The 24,659-nt window shown below is 31.4% G+C and overlaps 2 protein-coding genes and 1 long non-coding RNA gene across 4 annotated transcripts; 2 read left to right on the top strand and 1 right to left on the bottom strand.

Annotated features, from left to right (window-relative positions):
• Window positions 1-820: 820 nt before the first annotated feature.
• On the bottom strand, window positions 821-3,035 carry LOC132737892 (uncharacterized). The gene is made up of 3 exons (XR_009626793.1): window positions 2,914-3,035; window positions 1,694-1,871; window positions 821-1,208 (listed from the first exon to the last, which is right to left on the bottom strand). It is a non-coding gene; the product is annotated as an uncharacterized LOC132737892 (long non-coding RNA).
• A 199-nt stretch (window positions 3,036-3,234) lies between these two features.
• On the top strand, window positions 3,235-12,490 carry LOC132737891 (uncharacterized). Of its 2 annotated transcripts, none has more exons than XM_060725263.1 (6): window positions 3,235-3,391; window positions 3,782-3,985; window positions 6,219-6,370; window positions 7,336-7,562; window positions 7,818-7,969; window positions 12,019-12,490. In XM_060725263.1, exons 2-6 carry the CDS (start codon window positions 3,784-3,786, stop codon window positions 12,120-12,122), a joined length of 837 nt encoding a protein of 278 aa, XP_060581246.1. In that variant the 5' UTR covers window positions 3,235-3,391; window positions 3,782-3,783; the 3' UTR covers window positions 12,123-12,490. The 2 variants fall into 2 exon arrangements, with proteins under 2 accessions (XP_060581246.1, XP_060581247.1); XM_060725264.1 differs by lacking the exon at window positions 3,235-3,391 and adding an exon at window positions 3,395-3,473.
• Window positions 12,491-15,081: 2,591 nt separating this feature from the next.
• On the top strand, window positions 15,082-18,516 carry LOC132737890 (uncharacterized). Its single transcript, XM_060725262.1, has 3 exons — window positions 15,082-15,327; window positions 15,578-15,729; window positions 18,289-18,516. The coding sequence occupies exons 1-3, from the start codon at window positions 15,233-15,235 to the stop codon at window positions 18,390-18,392; spliced, it is 351 nt and encodes a 116-aa protein (XP_060581245.1). The 5' UTR covers window positions 15,082-15,232; the 3' UTR covers window positions 18,393-18,516.
• The last annotated feature ends 6,143 nt before the right edge of the window (window positions 18,517-24,659 follow it).

The raw sequence follows: 24,659 nt of genomic DNA, 5'->3' as shown, positions 1-24,659 counted from the left end.
GGGTAAAAAAAATCTTTTATGGCAGGCTCTATTCTGTAGTATTAGACGGATCCTCGTTTGAAACCATGATTATGTTATTTCTGGAGTCCCAAAGGGGTCGGTGCTCGGACCTCTTCTCTTTCTTGCATACATAAATGACATCACTGTTCATACAGGACGTCCAGTCAAAATTCCGTCTATTTGCTGTTGATACTGCTATATGCCAAACCAAAATATCAGGTCAGCAATCTGAAACCCTGCAGAAAGTACTTACATAGCTTAGAAAAGTTGGATTTGGACATTTAACCCATCCGAAGTATTCCTCGTCACAAAAAGTATGCATCATATATCAATTATTTATTCTTTTCATGGAACTACTTTAGAGGCGGTAACATTGGCCAAATACACGAGCGTGGATATATCACATGATCTTTTATAAACAAGCACATAAACAGTTCAAACCAAACGGGCAAGCCAAACCCTTGTTTTTTGCACCGTGATTAAAAGGTAACTCAAATCCACTTTAGGTCATGGCATATAAAACCCTTCTCATCATAACAGATTGCTAGACTGGTTTTACGTTTGATAAACCCTGTTTAATTTAAATGTGTATGATATTGTATATACATGTACCTCTTTTATTTTTCAAGTTACTCTTAACTTTTCTGGTAGCTTGACGCACAGACTATCTTCGCCTTCGCGAGGGGTTTTACACTTTATATTTACAGGGTAGCTAGATAGGTAGGTAGGTAAGTAGGTAGGTAGGTGATGAAACAACCTTGTCTTGCATGATAATACACAACAATGACCAGAAAATAATGATAACTATTGAAAACGTGCAAACAAGAATATAACTAAACTTTATTCACCAAAAGAAAGAAACAAATATAAATGATCTCTAACAAAAAATGTCTCTAACACAACATGCGACTACATATATTTATACCAGATTCTCGTGACAAACAAAATTCATCCTGTGACGTAAAAATTTGAAAACTATAAGTATTTTATACATATACGAATTTAAAACAAAACATACAAAACAGAGTTGATGAAGTATGATGACTGGTTCAAATGGAAATTAAAACTGCTTGCAGACTGTTCATGATCAACTGGTGTTTTATTTATCAACATAGTCAAAATTGAAGATCACGATCATCCGTCAGAATGAAGGCCTATCAAATATCTTGCCGTAGCACACTTATGACAATCAGTTGTGCCATTTGTTTCTGAAAATAAAGTACCATGAGATAATTAGATATTATTTAAAATCATTGCAGTTTTACATTTGATGTTTATTCAAATGCAACTGTAAGAGATGCATGTATTTCATAATTATCTTTCCTTGCTTGTTCAGTATTTACAGTACATGCAATCTTTGTAGACGACTTTACAGCAATATCATTTGTGCCAAAAGAAAGACTTAAAAATAAGTTTACCTATGTAGAGCAACACCACTCAGTAGCAACCAGAATCGTTGTCTGCCAGAGAGTGTTGTGTTTCTATACAGAGGCTATACAGTAATTTATTATTTTGTGTTCATCCTACTCATTTCAATAACAATAATACATTCCCAATTTCCTATCTTTGGTATGTATATGTGTGTTTTACATGTAATCATATATGTATAATATGTTTTCTAAAAGTCTGTTTTGTTTGGTGATCTTTTTTTTCTCCACATTTTTTGATTGTATAGGAAGTTAAACAAACATACTATTTTCCATATTGTAATCCTAAATTGATGATAAGAGAAGCTACCCATTCTGACCCCGCTTTCCCCATCAATTGGACTGCTTGTGAGAGGGCAAAAGTGAAACCTTCACGGTCTGCTGGTAAAAACTCTCCGTTATGGTAGCTACTTCCACAATTCCATCGCCAATTGATTACTTTACCTTAAAGAAAAGTTACTTTTTTAATTTTCGTTTAAGAAATCGAGATACAACATGTTGTAGTATTTAATTTTAAGTGTCGTGTCTTAAATGACTTTGATATCGATAATATGTGTCGGAAACTACATCATATGTAATACACAAAAAATTTGCTGACGAAATGCATGGTTGCATGGCGTTAGTCATCTATTTGATTTAACGCAAAATGTCTTTGAGTTTAAATTCATCAACAGATCACAATATCAATCTACATCTATGACATAGAAAGTAAAAAGAAAGTAATGACGCGAATAAGAAGAAATAAACCATTTAAACCGGGAGGAGCAATTGTTTATTCGTTGACCTACTTTTCCTATGGGTGCAATAAACGGTTAGTTAAACGCTGTTTAGAAGGCAGTTAGAAATCCTCAAAGACTAAAAGTGGGTTAAAAGGAATTAATGAATTTATTTGCAGTACGTAACACTTTGACAAAATATAACCTTAATATAAGTTAATAAGTAAGACATCTTAAAAATGCCGTCTTCGATTTTATTATCATATAAATGTTAGATTTATGAGTCCCTTTCGTACATTCTATTATTCCTAATTCATTTAACCAAACCGGGTCATTGTCTTGCGTGCAAACCCAATTAGATCCACTAGAAATACATCAATATATAATGCTCACAATTATTTTAGCAGAGTAAAGCTTGTGTTTAAGACATTTTAAGTTGTTTGTTTAAACATTTCATTGTAAAGAAAAAATATAAACAAATAAGTAATGAATGTCAGAAAGTCATGTATTATGTTACTTTTTAAAAAAAACAATTTCGACAAAAATGAGATTTGTGAAAAGATATATTAAAACATAGCACATATGAAAATTAAACACTTTAATAAAGTTTATCTAGTCCCTGTTGTGCTCAATAAGATTTTTTACACCATTAAAAATTAAAATGACTAGAGTAACGATCATTTATTTGAGATAATTCATTCAATGAAAAGATCTTTATATAAAAATATTAATTAGAAAAATATTTTTAAAACAAACCTCGGTTTACTTACCTTTTATTCGGACATGATGGACACTGAAAATTTTCTAGCTTTATCCACTTAACCATTCTCAAACGTGCATTCCTTCAATCATTAGTTTATCCGCTATCAAACTTTGAAGTGACAAGTTCTCCGACAATATTACATACATTATTTTTTACAACAGGTGGAAACACGGCGAGTAGTCACCTACAAATATTACTTCCTTTTGTAGAAAAATAGTCATTTCGTGTTTAAACCTTATTACGTACATTGTAAATTGCTTTAACTGAGCACTGATGACATTTACAAATTTACTCTAGTGTGGAATTATTATTTTATTCCTATTTAAGATATCAATATATACTTAAAAGATAAATCGACGTAAGTAAAAATCGCTCATCAAAACTACACCGAGTGTTATGGAACTGTTAACGTTTTACAAATCTAATAAAAGTAGTCCCTACTCTTTATATTTACGAAAATTGAGCCGGAATATAAACAAGTAGAAGTGAGTAACATTTCGTTATATTTAGCAATATTTCTGTATAACAAATATCCAAATTATTTTATTGTAGAAAGTTTGAACAGAAGTAAGTATCTTGGTATTTAACCTTAAAAACTGTGCATAATAATTCATCGATATAAATGGACATCATCATATTTTTAGATATTTATTCGAATATCTTGACGTTTTCATTCATTTGTCTATGCTTGTTATTTCATTGCCAGAATTTTTTATTGATAATAATTGATAAGAGTCAAATTAGAATGGTGCTCAATCATATTTATAGTTACGCATATTTGATACTTCATTTGAAGGCAAATAGAATTATTATTAATCAGTGTCAATTTTATTTAATAACATTAATTGATTCTGGAGTTATATAACATCTTAAAGTAATGAGCAAGAAAAGCGGCTCCAAAAAGACGCCAACACGTCGGAGCAAAGAAAGAAACAACTTTGAACAGATGGATACAGATGGATCAATGGATCGACACAAAGGCAGTATGTATGATGATGAAAGATGGCATGGTGCGTCTCAACATTATCACGCAGGCGCACACGCCCAAAAACAGCAACAGTTGCAGAGATCCGTTGAAGGTAAGCAATATTTGATATTCCCACTGTAATATGGCTTAAAGTCTAACAAACCTTATCCGTACTATTGGTTTATATGTTTCACTTTATCTTTGGTCGCAATATATATTTTCACGAATTCCATCGAGCATTTATTAAATTATTTTTTAAATCTTGGTTTTTAAATCTTGGATTAAGTTTAGGTAAAGCATGAAAATTAACATACTACTCCTCATCAATTTCTGAAATTTTGTACAATCTCAAGCAATGAAATCAGCTTCATGGAAATCAGAAACAATATGGCCTTGCTAACCTTGAATGTAACTTATCTGCCGTAGAAGTAAGCATAATTTTCAAATTGAACAACAGAATGCTGAAAACTAAGCTGGGAGACCCCCCCCCTAATCCCACCATGCTTTCGGTTAAAGTATTTCTATTTCTATGTTCTTAGATAGTGCAAGCTTAAAACAAATTTCTAGTATACAGGTATACAGTTTTCGTTGCCTGTACACACCTTTAAATCTGTATTTCGCGTATCAAGGAAATAATCCCATGAAACTATATATGTATAAAACTCTAAGACTATCCGATAAAAAGTATAAGAATCTTACACTGGCTGCTGGTACAGACCGGAATATCTAGCTCGAGGGTAACTGTTTACGGCGGTAACGAGGCTCTGCCGAGTTTCCGCTAAACATTTACCCGAGAGCTAGATATTCCCGTCTGCACTGACAGCCGGTGTTTGATTCTTTTTCTTGCATATTGCATATCAATTATTTTCAGAATAGAAATTACAAAACCGGATATTCTTATAACGCACTTTTTTCTTATAGTAGCGTATGATCTTACAACTTCATTCATAACGGTTAAGTGACGTCAGTCTTAGAACGCAATTTATTCATAAAAGGCTCGCGTCAATGACGTCATTTTAAAACACGCGACTTGTCTTACATGGGGGTGTAATATAGAGTTTTCTAGCACCGGTGAAAACGGTAGACAATCCTTTCTTGCATCTCAGACAGGATTATCTACCGTTTACACCGGTGCTAGTATATGTTATTTTGTAACGGCTCGGGTGATATAAAATCTTGCCAGGTAATATATCCACATATATCACTCCAAAACCAAAATAACAATTTTATTACCCTTCCCATGCCGAGTAAGATTTTAAAATAAATCATTGCTGTTTCAATTGTAACGTCGAAATAAGATTCCCTTTAGGGTACCTCTTCACCACAACACGACGTCACATAAATTCATGACGTATTTGCTTTCGTACCAAACGAATGTAAACAAGAGAAAAGGGGTAGTCTGTCGAAGACACTTTTTTGTTATTAATATCAAGCATTGGCGAGGCCATTTTTGTTTTCAATACTGATGAGAATATTCATCATTACTTTCTTTTGGTAAATATTTTTCATTTGACATTTAAATAGTGCTTGTATATCGGAATTTACACCGCGTAAAATCGAACCGTACGCGCATCGCCAACACGCATGTTGTTTACAACGTGGGGTACCAAACGGGTATATTTAGGTGTGTATATTACCCGTCTGGCTCGGTAATATCAATTTCTTTCGACGGATCAATATCCAATCAAAAAGGTGGAAAAAATCTGGAAGGGTAATAAAAAACTCTGTCTTACACCCCCCATGTAAGACAAGTCGCGTGCTTTAAATGACGTCATTGACGCGCGCCTTTTATGAATGAATCGCGTTCTTAGGATGACGTCATTTTTCCGTTATGAATGAAGTTGTAAGTTCATACGCTACCATAAGAAAAAAGTGCGTAATGAGAATATCAGTTCTCATAATTTCTGTTCCGAAAAAAATTGACATGTAATATGCAAGAAAAAGAATCAAACACCGGCTGTTGGTACAGACGGGAATATCTAGCTCTCGGGTAACTGTTTAGCGGAAACTCGGCAGAGCCTCGTTACCGCCGTAAACAGTTACCCTCGAGCTAGATATTCCGGTCTGTACCGGCAGCCGGTGTAAGATTCTTATAGTCTGATATGCAAGAATTTCCCACCTTTCCCATACCTATGATTATATCAACGATATAAGATTGTTATGAATAAATTTTAGTTTAATGACATTTATAAATCTAATAATATTTGAAATGGCAAAAGAACTTTCCCACTTAAGTCAAATATTGACGATCCAGGTACTAAGATGGGTGAAAAGACATATTCTTACAGTATTTGTCAATTTACAATGATAACACGATTTTATTTGTTTATTTTTGCACTTTACAGCAAGTAAGCAAATGTTGTATGGAGTTTTTGGCAATGTTATAACAATGCTTGAGGAGTATGAACAAAGGGAGCTTGCACAGTTTAAAATGCAGCATAATATGCCTAAGTCTGAAATCTACATTCCTGATCAGAGACATAAAACATTTGATGACGTAGGTATATAAATATACAACATAATGTATATAATACTGTCAAAAGACAAGGTACCTTTACACATTGATTTCAATATATTTATTAACACTGAAATTATTATACGTCATGCCGAGGAAATGAACATGAAAATGATTTCCTTTTGTAGAAAGGGTAAACATTTCTGGCATCTCAGACAGGATTATCTACCGTTTACACCGGTGCTAGAAAACTCTGTCTTACACCCCCATGTAAGACAAGTCGCGTGCTTTAAATGACGTCACTGACGCGCGACTTTTATGAATGAATCGCGTTCTTAGGATGACGTCATTTTCCCGTTATGAATGAAGTTGTATGTTCATACGCTACTATAATAAATAAGTGCGTAATGAGAATATCAGTTTTCATAATTTCTGTTCCGAAAAAAATTGACATGTAATATGCAAGAAAAAGAATCAAACACCGGCTGTTGGTACAGACGGGAATATCTAGCTCTCGGGTAACTGTTTAGCGGAAACTCGGCAGAGCCTCGTTACCGCTGTAAACAGTTACCCTCGAGCTAGATATTCCGGTCTGTAACGGCAGCCGGTGTAAGATTCTTATAGTGTACCATGGGTTTAGAATATGTGATATGCCTATTACCTGAAGAAAATAGTTGGGTGTGACACAATTCGTTTTCAAGTTAGCAAAATGCAATCAAAGTAATATTTTTGACTTTTATACACAAAATACTGAATTACTTGAAGAGTACTCATCGCCAAAATGCAAAAGAATCAAAAGAAGTGGTTCGGATATAAAGCCAATGGGTAACTGAAGTATTATTTCGACTTTCATACACAAACACTGAATTACGTTAAGCTTATTATTGCCAAAACGCAAAATATACATGTAGATAGGTATAAATTTCATGAGCCACTGTTTGGAAATTATAACAGGACATCAAAATTAAAAGAGGTTTGGACAATAGATTATTTTTCATTATCATTAGATAAAAAGCAATGTAGAGGTCCAGCTTCTTCTCTTTGAGACTCAAACGAAAGCTTGTCCACCCGAAGCATTAGCAGAGATTCACGAAGAGCTAAAACGCAGGACACTTGCTTGGTCTGCTGTTAGAGAAGAAATGGGTATAAGAGACATTCACCAAACAGACTACTACATAGCCAAGCTTTATGAAATCCTAGCTAAAGGAGGGACATTTCATCAACCGATTAATAGGTAAACATTCAACTATTTTCCTGATGAAGCTTATCTATAAAACAACAAATATATGAATTGATTATTTGTTTCAGGTTGTTTTCTTTACAGTTCATTGTTCAGTTCTATACGAATATGATATTTACTCAATGATGGTTTTGAGAATTAGTATCAAACAATACCAAAAGATATGTCAAAACGTGTTATATCGGTCATTGGCTGATAAACAGATGAAAACCATTCAAATTAAAAAATATTTAACATTTTTACAAACAGTGAAGGGGTGACTGAAGAAGTAATGAAAGAGGGATTTCAAGCAATGATTAATGGTGAACACGATCGTGCAGTACTGGATAGAGAGTTTAAAACCAACCCTGATAAAGTGGCAGTTGGTCCTGTGACAAGAAGTAGTGAAATGATACATGAGGGTAAGTTTACATGCGAGGCATTTCCATAATGTTGTTTTGGGCTTTCTTTAGGGATTCCATTTTCTCTATTCTGTTGGAGTAATGATTCTATTGAGAGAACCAAGAAAAATATATAAAATATAAATATTCATTTTTAGTTGACATCTATGGTACAGTTATATGGCGTTAAATGTTGCTACACTAAAATGTCGGTACCATAACAAAATGTCACACAGTTTTCAACAGTTAAATGTCTCGATTTTTTTGTGCCGCTAAATGTTGCATTTTAAAAACCAACTTCAAAATAGACTGTGAGATTGAATTTTGTCTTGGGCACTAATGATCTACATGCCAGGGACGATATTGAAAATTGCTACTCTGGTATAATACAGAGTGACTGATTGACCTGGTTTACATAAATTAACATATGGTTTTGTATGTCGTACTGATTGTGAGCATTTGATCTAGAAATAGATAGAAACGGCGGGTCTAAATTTTCATTTCTAAAACTGGTTCATTAGCATAGAGTCATTAGCTTGTTCTAAGACCATGCAGGGATATTTGAAGCGCAAATATTTTTCATTGATGACATTAGATTAAATGTGAATTATTTTATATTGAAATAAAATTTTGCAAAGGACCGCCAAAATTATGTCATATACATGTTTTATAATTATGACAAAAATGATGCTTTTTCTATTACTATGTTATTCTTTGAGCAGCATAAATTGATGATAACGTTGTTATATGCACTGAATTGTGTCTAAACAGTCGGTACACGGATATACAGTCAAATTTATGTTTTGTTTCGCCGAAAGAGTTCTATATTGGTTGAATTATTCATTAACCGAAACTAGTTTTACTTTCACTTAAGATGTATTTTACCAAAATATTAGACAGTTTAGAGAAAAACATACTAAATTATTCAGCTGTCGCCACCCAGTCTAAATATGGCAAATATCTCGTTCTATCTTTCCGCTTTCCAGTTTTAAGTTCAAATAATGATTTGTAATTTAACAACATGAGTATTTTCTCATGGAATATATAATAATTTAAATAAATTTGTAATTGACATTCACATAAATATTAAATAAACTCATAATAAGTTAAAGTTTATAATTTGCATGCTATTTAAAACATTAACACATAAAAGTCGCGATGAAGCGTAACCCTGGTTCTCGTAAAGATATACTGATATAACATTAAAGCCATACAAAACAGAACATTATTTTCTTATTTAATGCATGGTTTGCAATTTGAATTAACTTAAACATATTACATTTCAAAGAATAGTAATAATGTATAAACACGCTGAAGTTTGAGAGTGTATGTGCAACCATTTGGTTATGGTCTTAAAATAAAACCCAGTCAGTCGAAAATTTTAGAAAAACATTTACGACACTTAAACATTCTGAAACTCTATACTTTACTGTAAACATTAAGAGAGTCTTTTTTAAATCATGCAAATATTTATTTCAAATAAAATGTCATGATCAAACAAACTTTTTGCTATTTACAAACCCATACAATGCGTCTTTCCTTATTTATTTTGATCAATTACACTGTTTTGTTTATCATTGCGCATTAGTAATTACCTTGATAACAATTACATCTTTCTATGTTTCGAAAACATTTCTCTCCGCACTGAGTTCATAATAGGTAGATATGACCAAAAAAAAAATCACAAACCAACAGAGTTTATCAAAACATGTTTTGCTTTAATGAGCTTCATCACTTGCTCCCATTCAACTGCCACGTAAACAGTGAAGTGGTATATTTATGAGAATGATGCTAAGTATAGGTTAGTGTTTATTATCTGTCTTATCTGTGATACGCAGGCTTCATAACCTCTGATCCCCTTTCAAAATTCCATTTTATTTAGTTCCGCCCATTGTTTTCTCGTTTAGGGCACACGCTTTTTATTACTTGGGGACCATACGCCGCTTTTTATGGAATGACACTACTGTGTCACATTGAAGGTTCCATGAAAACCGCCGTATGAACACATCTGCGGATGTTTTAAAATTCAAAATGTCACCATTTCAGTGTTTAAATGTTGAATTCTGCTTAAGCCGTTGCTAGGGGGCGTGGACGGTAACTTGCACTTTCCAGTACCGTCCATGAACAGGCTCAATCAAACCGAGCCTGCAACATTTTCAATTTTGCCGTGTTGGGCTGTCTTTAGGGATTCTGTATTTATCTATTTTATTAGTAAACATTTACAAAATTAAATTGTTCAAGAATCGATTAATTTAAGAGGCACATTATGCCTCAGAAATTCATATTTTTCAGGTTTTTTAGAAACATTAAACATAAATTTAATAATATTTCAAAAATCGTTAAGAAGCATGTTTCATATTTAACAAGTGAAGAGGTAGCACAGCACATGGAGTAATGTATCGTAAAGGTAGCAAATTGTAAAAACAAAGTAGCATTTTGACTTTATTCAGTATAATTTTACCAATTGCCAACATAACAAAGATACAATATGTGTAAGGCAAATGAGTTTGGTTTTTTTTAATTGTAAAAAGATACCAAAAATAAAACAGTTTTTGAGAAATAAAAATGATAGCATTGCACAATGGGCCTTTAATGTAGTAAATGTTTACTAATAAACACTAACCAATTTAGTTTAAATTTAAACTTACTTTTATAAAGCTATAGATTTACTAGACTGATAACATTTATTCGATTTACAAAAGTAAATGTGTAATAAATCATGTGAAATATTATAATTTTTTGCAAAACTAATTTCAAACACTACATTCTGTTTAAGTGAAAAATATGAACTTACTAATAGGATATCACTGTAATTAATCATAACAACTATTACAAATTTCAAAGGTAAAAAGATATCTGTCTTTAATCATATTTGTAAATTTAGTGCTCTGCCCTAGAAGGAATAGTGTATAAATCATTTCAGCTGAATATGACAACCACTTCTTCAATGTAATATACATGTACCTGTTTTAAAATATTCTAGTTTTTGATAAATGAGGAAGATAGTTCAGGAAGTTGATTATTTTAGCATTTCATTATGAATACCAAAAAAATCTTTCTTTGAAAACAAATGAATCGAGATGTTGTTTATGTTATAAAGTTTACATGTAGGAGTAGAGCCGGACAGTGATAAATGGCTCTGAATAGGGCATTAACAATGAACCTTGTACTGGGGCATTTCTTTTAGTATTCATTTTAAAGCGGACCCGAATCCCTCAGGTCTAGATCCCCGTTGAATAAAAAACAAAACAACAAAAACAGAAAACAATTATGACTAGGTGTTCAGCATCAATTTTAATTCTGAAATCTAAATATTTTAAATATCACAAATCTGTAAGTAAACGTTATTGTAAGAAAATGATGAGTACAGGACTAAATATGATTTTGTCCACAAACAAATATTGTAGGTTTTTCATTTAATACATTTGCTTTTGTTTTATTTGCAACTCAAACCTGCGACATTTAGACTGCTTTGATAACAGACATACGTATGGTGTATCACTCTCGTAGCTCTTTGGCATACATTATTGTCAGCATGATAATTGTATCTTAACAGTTCTATAGTTTTTTTTTCCAATACAAGCAAACACGCAATTACCAGATATATAATTGGTCCCCATTATCCACGAAATGAGTTTATATATTTACACCATATTTAAAAGTACTTCAAAATAATTCATATATCTATCATTTACTTAATCTGAAAGTAAGATTTGCGACTTTATACGTGGGGTATGTGACATTTAGCGACAGTTAGAAGTTTTAACTCGTGCGAAATTCAACTGTAACATTGCGACATTTAGCGGCGGTAAAAATACTGCGACATTTGATGTATCTTTCATAATTAAGATGTTCAAGAGAAATTATATAGATGATTTTATGACTAAATTTGAATAGATATCTTTATCGGTTAAGTGTTTAATTATCTTTTCAATTAATAACTGTACTATTCCATATGTGATATCGTAATGTAAAAACCTTCAATTTCAAAACACGGATTGTGAGGTATACAAACATTACATTAAACTGTTAATAAAAGTGTTTTTATTAACTTTATTATATATTTGTAGGAGCAAACAGAATATCTCGGGCTCGAGGAGATCAAGACCTTGACAGATCGCTCAAAGAAGATATCCAGAGAATTGAACGCAATGGTCCAGAAGATATAAAATAAACGATAAACAATCATATTTGATGTGAAGTTTACACATAGGCATAAACAGAATATAAATGAATAACTATATTTATTTTGATTAAAAACGCTATGGTTCTCTTAAAATTAATTGATCAAATTGTTGATAACGAGAAGAACACTAATCTTATTTCTTATTTGTAATGAAAAAATCAATAGTTTTGTACAATTATGATGTTATTATATTTGTTTATTATATCATGATGTAAAATTAGGAAATAGATTCTGAGTGCATTGTTGTAGAATAGTTCAAATGCGTAGTAATATAATCACGAAGGCCGATAGGCCTGAGTGATTAATTACAAAGCATTTGAACGGAAAACGTGCATTATTATACAATAATGCACGAAGAATTAATATCTATTTCAATTCTAACACGTCAAGAAAAAATATAATTATTATTATAAAGTTGGACTTTATGTTTGGTGGTTAAATTTTTTTTCGCCTTAGAGTTTCCAATAGAAACGTTCTTTAAAGGCTGTTCCAGTGGGTTGATAAAAACTGTCGTTAAATCTACCGTGTGTAGAAACATTTTGAGAATAACGAATTTTGAAAACGTTGATAAAACTTTGTTTGTTTATTTTATTTCACTCTATAATTTTTCAAGCGAAATACAAATTATTGAAAGTGAATTAAATGTAAAAATTAACTCGTTTGCGACATTAAAATAGCGTACTAGATTTGATTGTTTTGCACGTGCTGTTTGGCGCTACATTGTGACGTCACGTAAACAACACTTTAAACGTCTGTACAGCGTTAACGACTGAATTAAAGATATTGGTGTTCGGATTCATTTTCTTAGTTAGACCATTTTCTTTCATTCTAGATAGTTTTCACAACAAAATTCCACAAAAAATTGTTTTTAATTTATCAGATTTTTCAAACAAAATGGTGCCCTCAATATGAAAATACACAGGGAGATATCAAGAACGGCGAGTGCATTGTAGAAAAATGGGATTTAGCTCAATACAGGATTGGAGCAGTACCTCCAGACGCTTGCAGAAATCATGATCGCAAAATAGACAAATATCGTTTTTTTCGCCGAATTTTACATTTTTTTCCTTGATTATCGTACTTGATTCGGTGTGAAAAGATGAATTAGACCTGTTAAAGTTCATTCCGTTGGGTAAAAAGACAAGATTTTAGCATTTTATCATTCAAGCGCCTTGTCCGGTATATACCGGAATACGGTATTTAGTGTGGTGCTCCAATCCTTTTTTTAGTCACAGCCGAAAAATGCACGCTTCGGGCCTTCTTTGTTTATATAGAAAAAATTCCGATAGTGTTAGAATGTTCTTTTAATGTTGCTTTACTGTTATCAGTAATGATACTTCAAGTATATACATGATATAGTCTCTTATAATTCTGTTGTAGAATGGTCATTTGTACTTTTTTATCAATTTTAATATGTTTTATGTATATATGTATGCATATGAAAGAGACTGAAATAAACTAATGAACTATCAGTCATTAAAATATTAAGGTCACTAATTACAGTTTTCTTTTCTATTTAATTTATTCGCCGACTTTTCAGGGTTATGTTACATGCCCTCCAGTTTTTTTTTCAAAACAAGACATATTAAGAGTTTTCATAACAATTAAAGAAAGGTTCTCTAATTTGTGCTAGGGGGCTTGGACGACAGCTTGCACTTTCTAGTACCGTCCATGAACAGGCTATATAAAACAAAGCCTGCAAATTTTTCGATTTTGTTGTTTTGTGCGATCTTTAGGGATTCTGTTTTTCTCTATTTTATTTTGTTATTGCTGACATCAACGTAAAACACCTATAAAAGATAATTATTGTGTTTCCTTTTTCATTCCTGGAATATAACTTTATAAGCCCATTGAAAATATGATCACGCAACATATATATACATAAGCTGTATCAATGTACTTGATGAAATTTATATCCTTCTTGTATATCATCTAAAAATTAAAAAAAACTTAGGCTAGAAATATAAAACTTTCATAAATTATTAAATAAAAAAAATAGTTTAATATAAGGGCAGGCATATCATTTTCCGAAATTGTTTTTTGAAATGGGAAAAAATCGAAAAGTACAAATTCCCAATATGCCCGACAGACTTGTAAAGATAATGTAAAGTATTTTATAATTTAAAGTATTCTGGTCTACTATTTTGAATACATTTACAAAATGTATATTATAATATTGTAAACAAGGATGTACGAGCTATGAACCGAATAAAAGGAAGAAATGCAAAGTACTTTTAATTACAAAAACAGCCTTTTCTTCGAAATCTTTATATTAACCGAAACCGAAACTGTATTATATATTGTCAAGTCAGAAAAAGACATTTTTCGGCCGAAGGCCGTCTGATTTCACATTGACTTCCACTTAAATTAACAGTAAAGAAATAAATATAGGCAGAATTTTCATTGGTCATTTTAACACTAATAGCCTGTTCCATTGAGATTCCGTTATAGGTAGAGTTCTTTCAATTGTTCGATTGCTCGATGGCAAGAACTGTTGGAAGAAGAGCCTCGTTACCGCTGTAAACAGTTACCCTCGAGCTAGATATTCCGGTCTGTAACGGCAGCCGGTGTAAGATTCTTATAGTGTACCATGGTTTAGAATATGTGATATGCCTATTACCTGAAGAAAATAGTTGGGTGTGACACAATTCGTTTTCAAGTTAGCAAAATGCAATCAAAGTAATATTTTTGACTTTTATACACAAAATACTGAATTACTTGAAGAGTACTCATCGCCAAAATGCAAAAGAATCAAAAGAAGTGGTTCGGATATAAAGCCAATGGGTAACTGAAGTATTATTTCGACTTCCATACACAAACACTGAATTACGTTAAGCTTATTATTGCCAAAACGCAAAATATACATGTAGATAGGTATAAATTTCATGAGCCACTGTTTGGAAATTATAACAGGACATCAAAATTAAAAGAGGTTTGAACAATAGATTATTTTTCATTATCATTAGATAAAAAGCAATGCAGAGGTCCAGCTTCTTCTCTTTGAGACTCAAACGAAAGCTTGTCCACCCGAAGCATTAGCAGAAATTCACGAAGAGCTAAAACGCAGGACACTTGCTTGGTCTGCTGTTAGAGAAGAAATGCGTATAAGAGACATTCACCAAACGGACTATTACATAGCCAAGCTTTATGAAATCCTAGCTAAAGGAGGGACATTTCATCAACCGATTAATAGGTAAATATTCAACTATTTTCCTAAAGAAGCTAATCTATAAAAACAAATATATAAAATGATTAAATGATTATTTGTTTCATGTTGTTTTTTTTTATTTAATTGTTCAGTTCTATACGAATATGATAATACTCAATGCTGGTTTTGAGAATTAGTATCGAACGATACCAAAAGATATGTCAAATCGGATTATATCGGTCATTGTCTGATGCAAGCCATTCAAATTCAGAATATTTAACTTTTTTCCAAACAGTGAAGGGGTGACTGAAGAAGTAATGAAAGAGGGATTTCAAGCAATGATTAATGGTGAACACGATCGTGCGGTACTGGATAGAGAGTTTAAAACCAACCCTGATAAAGAGGCAGTTTGTCCTGTGACAAGAAGTAGTGAAATGATACATGAGGGTAAGTAAAGTGACGGCATTTACATGTGAGGCAGCAACATTTCCATAATGTTGTTTTGGGCTTTCTTTAGGGATTCCATTTTCTCTATTCTGTTGGAGTTATGATTCTATTGAACCAAGAAAAATATTTAAAAAAATAAATATTCATTTTGAGTTGACATCTGTGGTACCGTTACATGTCGTTAAATAATGGTACACTAAAATGTCGGGACCACAACAAAATGTCACACAGTTTTCAACATTTAAATGTCTCGATTTTTCTATGTCGCTAAATGTTAAAATAAAGACATTTTTTAGAAACCAACTTCAAAATAGACTGTGAGATTGTTATACAAATGATTTTTGTCTTGGGCACTAATGATCTACGTGTCAGGGACGAGATTGAAAATTGCTACACTGGTATTATACTTAGTGACTGATTGACCTGGTTTACATAAATTAACTTATATTCCCGCTGACAAATAACTTACAATTAGTCACTAAAACGCTGTAAACATACGATAGTTTGCTATAAAAAATATTTTTGAACTGCTTAAAATCTGTTATGAATTTCTTTTTAGCGTTTATGAGTCTGAATAGCCATATAACTTTTTTTAAACATTTTTTTTTGCTATTTTTAAATGGTAATCACTGTCAACAGTCACTGTATTATAGTAACTACTGAATATGAAGTTTGAGAGTGTATGTGCAACCATTTCAATTTTGGTTATGGTCTTAAAGTAAACCCAGTCAGTCGAAAATTTTAGAAAAAAAAAACAACATTTACGATACTCAAACATTCTCAAACTCTATACTTTACTGTAAACAGTAAGAGGGTCTGTTTGTCTTGCTTACATTAAGTCTTCCTTTTTTAAGCATGCAAACATTTCAAATAAAATGTCATGATCAAATAAACTGTTTGCTATTTACAAACCCATACAATGCCCAAGGACATTGCGTCTTTCCTTATTTATTTTGATCAATTATACTGTTTTCTTTATCATTGCGTATTAGCAATTACCTTGAAAAAAATTACCATTATCTATGTTTTGAAAACTTTTCGCTCCGCACTATGTTCATAATAGGTAGATATGACAAAAAGAATCACAAACCAAAAAAGTTTATCAAAACATGTTTTGCTTTAATGAGCTTCCTCAGTTCCCATTCAACTGCCATGTAAATTTTGGACAAAACTATTTTCAAACACTATACATTCTGTTAGCAAGCATTTACTAATAGGCTTGCAGTGTAATTAATCATAACCGCTATTATAAACTTCATAGGTAAAAAGATATCTGTCTTCAATCATATTTATAAATTTGGCGTTCTGCCCTAGAAGGAATATTGGTACGCCAAAACTTGTATAATCATTTCAGCTGAATAAGACTACCACTTCTTCAAATAAATTTAGATATATAATATATCTGTTTCAAAATATTTTAATCATTGATAAATGAGGAAGATAATTCCGGAAGTTGGTTATTTTAGTATTTCGTTGTACAAACCAACACATCTTTCTTTGAAAACAAATAAATCGACATATGTTTTATGTTATAAAGTATACATGTAGAAGTCGAGTCGGACAGTGATAAATGGCTCTGAATAGGACATTGACATCGATCCTTGTACGGGGGGGGCATTACTTCTAGTATTCATTTTGAAGCGGATTGATAAAAACCATTTCGACCCGAATCTCTCAGGTGTACATCCCCATTGAATAAAAAACAAAACAACAAAAAACAGAAAACAATTATGACTAGGTGTTCAGCATCAATTTTATTTCTGAAATCGATTTTTTTGAATATCACAATTCGTAAGTAAACGTTATTGTAAGAAAATGATGAGCACAAGATATTAATGACAACTAAATATGTTCTTGTCCACAAACAAATATTGTAGTATTTTCTTTAGATACATTTGCGGTTGCTTTATTTGCAACTCAAGCCTGCGACATCCAGACTGCTTCAATAACAGACACACGTATGTTGTATCACTCTAGTAGCTCTTTGGAAAACATTATGGTCAGCATGATATTTGCATCTTAACAGTTCAACGGTTACTCTTTTAGTAAAAGCAAACACGCAACTACCAGATAGATAAATGGTACCCATTATCCAAGAAATGAATTCATATCACTTACACATAATTAATTAATACTACTTCAAAATAATTCATTTATCTACCCTGAACTTCATCTGAAAGTAAAATTTGCGACGTTATACGATGGGTATGCGACATTTAGCGGCAGATAAAAGTTTTAACTCGTGCGAAATTCAACTGTAACATTGCGACATTTAGCGGCGGTAAAAATACTGCGACTTTTGATGTATTTTTCATAATAAAGATGTTCAAGAGAAATTATATAGATGATTTTATGACTAGCAATAATTTAATTCAATTTGAATAGATATCTTAATCGGTTAAGTGTTTAATTATCTTTTCAATTAATAACTGTACTATTCCATATGTGATATCGTAATGTAAAAACCTTCAATTTCAAAACACGGATTGTGAGGTGTACAAACATTACATTAAACTGTTAGTAAAAGTGTTTTTTATTAACTTTAATATATATTTGCAGGAGCAAACAGAATATCTCGGGCTCGAGGGGATCAAGATCTTGACAGATTTCTCAAAGAAGATATCCACAGAATTGAACGCAATGGCCCAGAAGATATAAAATAAACGATAAACAATCATATTTGATGTGAAGTTTACACATAGACATATACAGAATATAAATGAAAAACTATATATATATTTTGATTATACTCGCTATGGTTCTCGATAACGAGAAGAACACTAATCTTATTTTTTTATTTGCATTGAAAAAATTCAATAGTTTTGTACATGCCGATACATGTTGTATTTGTATATATGAGTCATTAAAATATGAAGGTCACTAATTACAGTTTTCTTTTCTATATAATTTATTCACCGACTTTTCATGCCCTCAAAAAAAAAAAAAAAAAAAAAAAAAAAAAAAAAACACACACACACACACACACAGACACAATTTGCAAGCTTCTTTAAGACTTTTCATAACAATTGAAGATGGGTTCTCTAATTTGTGCCAGGGGCGCGGACGGTATTTTGCACTTTCCGATATCGTCCATGAACAGGCTCAATCAAACAAAGCCTGCAATTTTTCAGTTTTGTTGTTTTGGGATTCTTTATGGGTTCTGTTTCTCTCTATTTTATTTTGTTATTGCAGGTATCAAAAATAATGGAAATTGCTTCAATTATGTCTAGTATTTGAAAGTTAAGCAAGACCAGGTCTTCGAGAACTTGAGATTTATCAGAAACGTTATTTTTATTTGTTTGGGTCGTCAGACCAAACAAATAATGGTAGCGAAATTTCAGACCCTGATGTTCTTATTTGCAAATGCCGAAAGTAGTCCAAACTCCTCGAAGCAGTTACTTCCACTCATATGTACATCAACGCCGAAAAATTAAGAGAAGATCACTGCGTAAAGATTGTCAAATGACAGGCGCATTCATTTTCGTAACGTTTCCGATTTCTCGAAGATTTCTAATATTGTGTTATTCTTATAGATATACATGCTAATATTCAGCCCCATGATTATTTAAATCAGTGTAAAACAACAGGTTTACTGTGAACAAAATATATCGAAATTAAAATTACTTAATAAGTTACAAACTCTAATTTAGAATAGGGAAACGGACAAAAGCCCTCCCGGACAAAAGACCCCCCGTCCAAAAATGACAGGGCGGACAAAAGCCCTCCCGTGAAAATGACAAGGCGGACAAAAGCCCTCCCGTGAAAATGACAGGGCGGACAAAAGCCCTCCCGTGAAAATGACAGGGCGGACAAAAGCCCTCCCGTGAAAATGACTGGGCGGACAAAAGCCCTCCCGTGAAATTAACAAGGCGCTTTGGAAGCGAGAGGTCTGAAGTTCAAATCCCAGTATACACAAAATCATGTTTTTTTCTCGTTTTTTTTCCTTTTTTTTCTTTAAATTGTTTAAGCCAAATATACATTGAATTGAATATCAGTGTTGCAATTAGTCTTATAGCCAATTTACTATAGTTATAAAACAGCATTGGTGACACTTTACAAACAACTTGGTTTATAATCTCACAACCGTTACCTTTCTGACATTCTGAGACACAAACAAATTCAGCGCCTTCTGTGCTTTGATTATAGTTTTATGGCCATGTTATTGTTATTACTATTATCATTATTATTCGTACAAGATTCATATATACAGTGCGTATATAAATATACAAAATTTTGATTTAAAAATAAAGATATACATGTAAATAACAAATGGAAAAATTTACATGTCTTTACGCAAAATAAATTAAGGGGAAACAAAACTATTGCATATATTCTGAAGTGTATGGTGCATAACTATTGTTAGACTGAAGTTTTAAATGTATATAAATGTATAGAATATCACGTTTACAATGAACTCTAAATATATTTTACGAGACATCAACTTTGAACTTGATCCATTTTATAAAATCATTTTGATGTACGCAAAAGAAAAGTCTAATTCACTAAAGAAGTTTTAAGTAATAATTATTTCAATATTAAGGAAAGTAAATGAATATATATGGGAAAATAACTTTTATAACTTAAGAATAAGTAGAGTGGAACTGCCAAAAGCAAATCAAGCAATGGAATCTTAAACGAAACGAAATAATAAAAGCGATTTAGATGTGTTTAAGCAATGTAAATGTGTTGATATCTTTAATAAAAATGCATAACTGTGCAAAGGCAACTCTCAAACTTCTTCATATTACAATATTATGAATATCTATTATCTGCATTGCCCATAATAAAATTAAACAATTGTGAATAGTTAGTGCACGAATAGTATAAGATAATTATGAAGATAAGATGCCGGAAATGGTCTGATACAACAGTCTCTTTGTATCATCCTATAAGATTTTGCAAAACTTTGAGGTAGAACAAAATCCTTTTTTACAACATTTTAAGTTTTGAAGAATGTCATAAATTGTCAAAATTCATGTCTTTTTTGTATTTTATAGTGAAGTTAATGGTCATTGTTAAAGATTCTGAATTTTCAAAGCATATTATCAATGGTGGATTGATAAACAAATGCGGTACAAAAATATCCTAAACTCTGAGACAAAAAAGGAAGACACAAATGTAATAGAGTTCAATAAAATAAGTTATGCACTCTCGACTTGAAATAAGAGATGATGCTAATAAACAAGATGTTTCAGTTTAAGAATAATTTTTCGTTTGGATAAATGACAAAGATAAAAAGTACAATAATTAATTTTCAACAGTAGGACACCTATGCCTGGCGGCAGACGTACAGAAATGAAGGTGCTAAAGACAAATGACATGGTCATCATTATGAGATCTATTTTTATAAGGAATGAGTGTAACTTCTGAAAACCGAACACCTGTGGGACTAGCCAAAAAGTTCGGAATTTGCAAGTTTCCGGAATTCAGAAGTTTGGAATTATGTGAACAAGTAGAAGCATTAGGTTAACATTGAACATCAATTTTTTTAAGCCATGGTGAAAAATTTAGGAAGCTTATTAAATTAATAAAATGGCAAAATTACAGGACTTTTAAAAGTTATAACTACATTGTATATTAAATTTCATTATCACTTTTAACTGAATTAGTTGATAAAAAAGAGCATATTTTCATGTTGTACCAGCTATATGTAAACTGTATATTTTGTTTTTGTTTTTCATCACAATATCCTCATTTTTTATTTTTCACACTTTAATCAAGTGTTGACATGGGTGACAGGTTGTGGTTGTAATAAGTGTCAAGATAAAAGGTTTCTGCTAATTGGAATATACTAAAGGTTTTACAATCTCAATCATAATATAATCATATCAATGGTAAAATTTTAAATATATTCAAAGCTATGTATTCAGTTGTAAAATCTTGTGTAAAACATTGTAATACATTTTCCGACTTCTTCAATATATCGGTAGGCTTAAGGCAGAGACAAAATAATTCTCCGGCACTTTTCGCATTAGTTTTAGAGGAACTTGAATTATTTTTACAAAACCGAATGGATTGTGGTCTTAATATTTATGAATTATGTATTATTGTTTTATTGTTTGCCGATGATATGGTGATAGTTGGCAGATCACAAGAAGACTTACAAAAAACGCTAAATACATTGTATGATTATTGCAATAAATGGGGACTTGAGGTCAATACGGACAAAACCAAAATTGTTGTTTTCCGTAAAAGGGGACAGGTCAAATTAAGTGAAAAATGGTATTATAATGGGAAACATATTGAAGTTGTAAACGATTTTAATTATCTAGGGGTTGTTTTTAATTATACAGGTTCTTTTGTTTTAAATACGCAGTGCTTAGTAGGGAAAGGTTTAAAAGCTATGAGCATTTTATTGAATTAGATAAACAAATTTCATTTAAATCCTCATGTTTCACACAATTATTCGATGCCTTTGTTGGCATGCATGCCCGGTTTGCGGTTTTACTAAATCTAAAGATATAGAAAGGGTACACCTTAAGTTTTGCAAGTAAAACAATGTGCTAGTAATAATACAGTGTATGGCGAATTAGGTAGATACCCCTAATATATCAACAGATACGTACAAATCATTAAATTTTGGCTTAAGCTTGTAAAAACGGATAATATTATACTGAAAGAAATTTTTGGATGTAATTCCTTCTGGTAGAAAAGCCATTGAACATTGCCACAAAACAAACATTTAAAGAACATTCGCATAGCCTGTTTCCTCTTTCATGAGATCTGTGTCAATATTTACATTGATAGTTTCATTACTAAATATAATCATGTTAATTGATATTAACAACGAAGAAAAATCAACAAAATAATTATAAATTAAAATATCGTATTTTTGACAATTATTTACTTAATTTTTATTAACCGTGACCAATTAGAAATTTTTGGCTTTGAAAGGGTAAATAAAAGCTCAAATTTCAATTTAATATTTATAGTATTGAACTTTCTTAGTTATGACGTAATCTAATTTTGCTAATAAGAACTTTCTTCGTTGTTTAAGGTTGAGAGATGGTATTTGTGCAGACGATCGGGTGGAAATGATACCGGAAGTAATTGATAAAAATGGTGCATAATAATATTGTAACCAAGGATGTACGTGCTATGAACCGAACATTTTATTAATCTAAGGAAGTAATTAAATGTACTTTTAATTACAATAAAACAGCCTTTCTTTGAAATCTTTATATTAACCGAAACCGAAACTGTGTTATATATTGTCAAAAGTCATAAAAAAGACATTTTTTTTTAAATTAAACTCGGGTGTAGACCCGAGTTTAATTTAAAAAAAAATGTCTTTTAAAGTAATAAAGACTTCGTGATCATATTTTCGATGAACTTATAAGGGTAATACCAGGCATGATTAAGGGAACACAATAATTATCTTCTATAGGTGTTTTACGTTGACCTACAAGAAGTACACGAATCTATATGCAAAAACCGTAAACAGATATTCAAAGTCAAAATGCAATTACAAAGTAGCTGTAATAGTAATATTTCTATACTAGCATAAATTAATATGGTTCAATTCTCTTGAATGATGTCATAATGACTCTAATATGACAATGTTAATATCGTTATATTGTACATTTTTACTCTACTCGTATACTAAGAAAGCTACAACAATTTTCCAAACTTATTTCTCCATGCTATGATAAATTAAAGCATAAAATGTTTTCAATTTTTGATAATAAATGACTGCTAAATATCCAACCTAAAGCTCTAATACCATTTAAAATTTATTGTTGAATACATTTATTGAACAAATTTTATTATTCTATGCTTAAACTTTAACAACGAGTTATATGCATTCTTTTGTATGTAATTCAAACACCTGATGGCTTATGCTCATAATATTACATATGCATATATTTTTACTATTATTAGGAAACCTAAAAATGGTTTATTATGTAAATGTCTTTATACTTAATGCAAAGTACTTTTAATTACAAAAAACAGCCTTTTCTTTGAAATCTTAATATTAACCGAAACCGAAACTGTGTTATATATTATCAAAAGTCATCAAAAAGACATTTTTTGAAATTCAACTCGGGTCTTTCTAAAGTAATAAAGACTTCGTCGCGTAATCATACGTGTATTTACAATGGGCTCATAAAGTTACATACCAGGAATGAAATAGGAAACACTATAATTATCTTCTATAGGTGTTTTGACGTTAACCGACTATTTATCAATATAAAAATAATTTTTTGTATGAATAATTTTGTCATAATATTTATCAATACAATGGCCATTTCTTTGTAAGGATCATAAATAAAAACTTGTTAGTGGAACTTCTAGCCGATTCTTTGAAATGTTATTCAAAATAGCAACTGTAACTAGCCTATAAATGTTTTGCTTACTTATTTCATAATACCAATTTTATATTAACTATTACACAAACAAAAATGATTAGTGAATACAATCTTGAACCTTTTTACATTTTCAAATACTGAAAACGTTTCAAAACCCGGTCGCGTGATTTTATTTTCGATGAAAATTATACATTATAAAGTCTAATACCAGGAATAAAAGAGGAAGTTAATATTTATCGTTGTCCTAATATTTAGCAGTACAAAGGACATTTGTTTGTAAGAGTCATAAATCAGAACTAGTTTTGAGAACTATTAGCCAATTCTTTGAAATGTGATTCAACATAGCAACTATTACTAGCCTATAAATATTTTGCTTGCTTATTTCAAATATGAAGATTGCCAATAAGAATACGCTATTTGATGATTCGGCAAGTTTTAATAACATGATAAGTGGCATTTTATCAAGTACTTGTCACTGATAGACAAGAGCAAATGATTAACTTTTGACATGTGTGAATGACTTATGAGATATGTGAAAAACAGATGCTGATTAATCAGAACGAACAATCCCAACACTGATTACAAGAAAGCATTGATGCAAAGCATCAAAGGCGACGCCAA

The sequence above is a fragment of the Ruditapes philippinarum genome, unplaced genomic scaffold (assembly GCF_026571515.1).
Source record: "Ruditapes philippinarum isolate M1 unplaced genomic scaffold, ASM2657151v2 ctg4674_1_1_1_1, whole genome shotgun sequence".
Classification (NCBI taxonomy): domain Eukaryota; kingdom Metazoa; phylum Mollusca; class Bivalvia; order Venerida; family Veneridae; genus Ruditapes; species Ruditapes philippinarum.
This window is presented reverse-complemented; position numbering and strand designations above follow the sequence as displayed.

Coding starts and splice junctions, on each gene's coding strand:
- LOC132737891 (XM_060725263.1), top strand. CDS start 3,784: ATGAGCAAGAAAAGCGGCTCCAAAAAGACGCCAACACGTCGGAGCAAA. Junction 3,986..6,218: donor GTTGCAGAGATCCGTTGAAG/GTAAGCAATATT, acceptor TGCACTTTACAG/CAAGTAAGCAAATGTTGTAT. Junction 7,970..12,018: donor TAGTGAAATGATACATGAGG/GTAAGTTTACAT, acceptor ATATATTTGTAG/GAGCAAACAGAATATCTCGG.
- LOC132737890 (XM_060725262.1), top strand. CDS start 15,233: ATGCGTATAAGAGACATTCACCAAACGGACTATTACATAGCCAAGCTT. Junction 15,328..15,577: donor TTTCATCAACCGATTAATAG/GTAAATATTCAA, acceptor TTTTCCAAACAG/TGAAGGGGTGACTGAAGAAG. Junction 15,730..18,288: donor TAGTGAAATGATACATGAGG/GTAAGTAAAGTG, acceptor ATATATTTGCAG/GAGCAAACAGAATATCTCGG.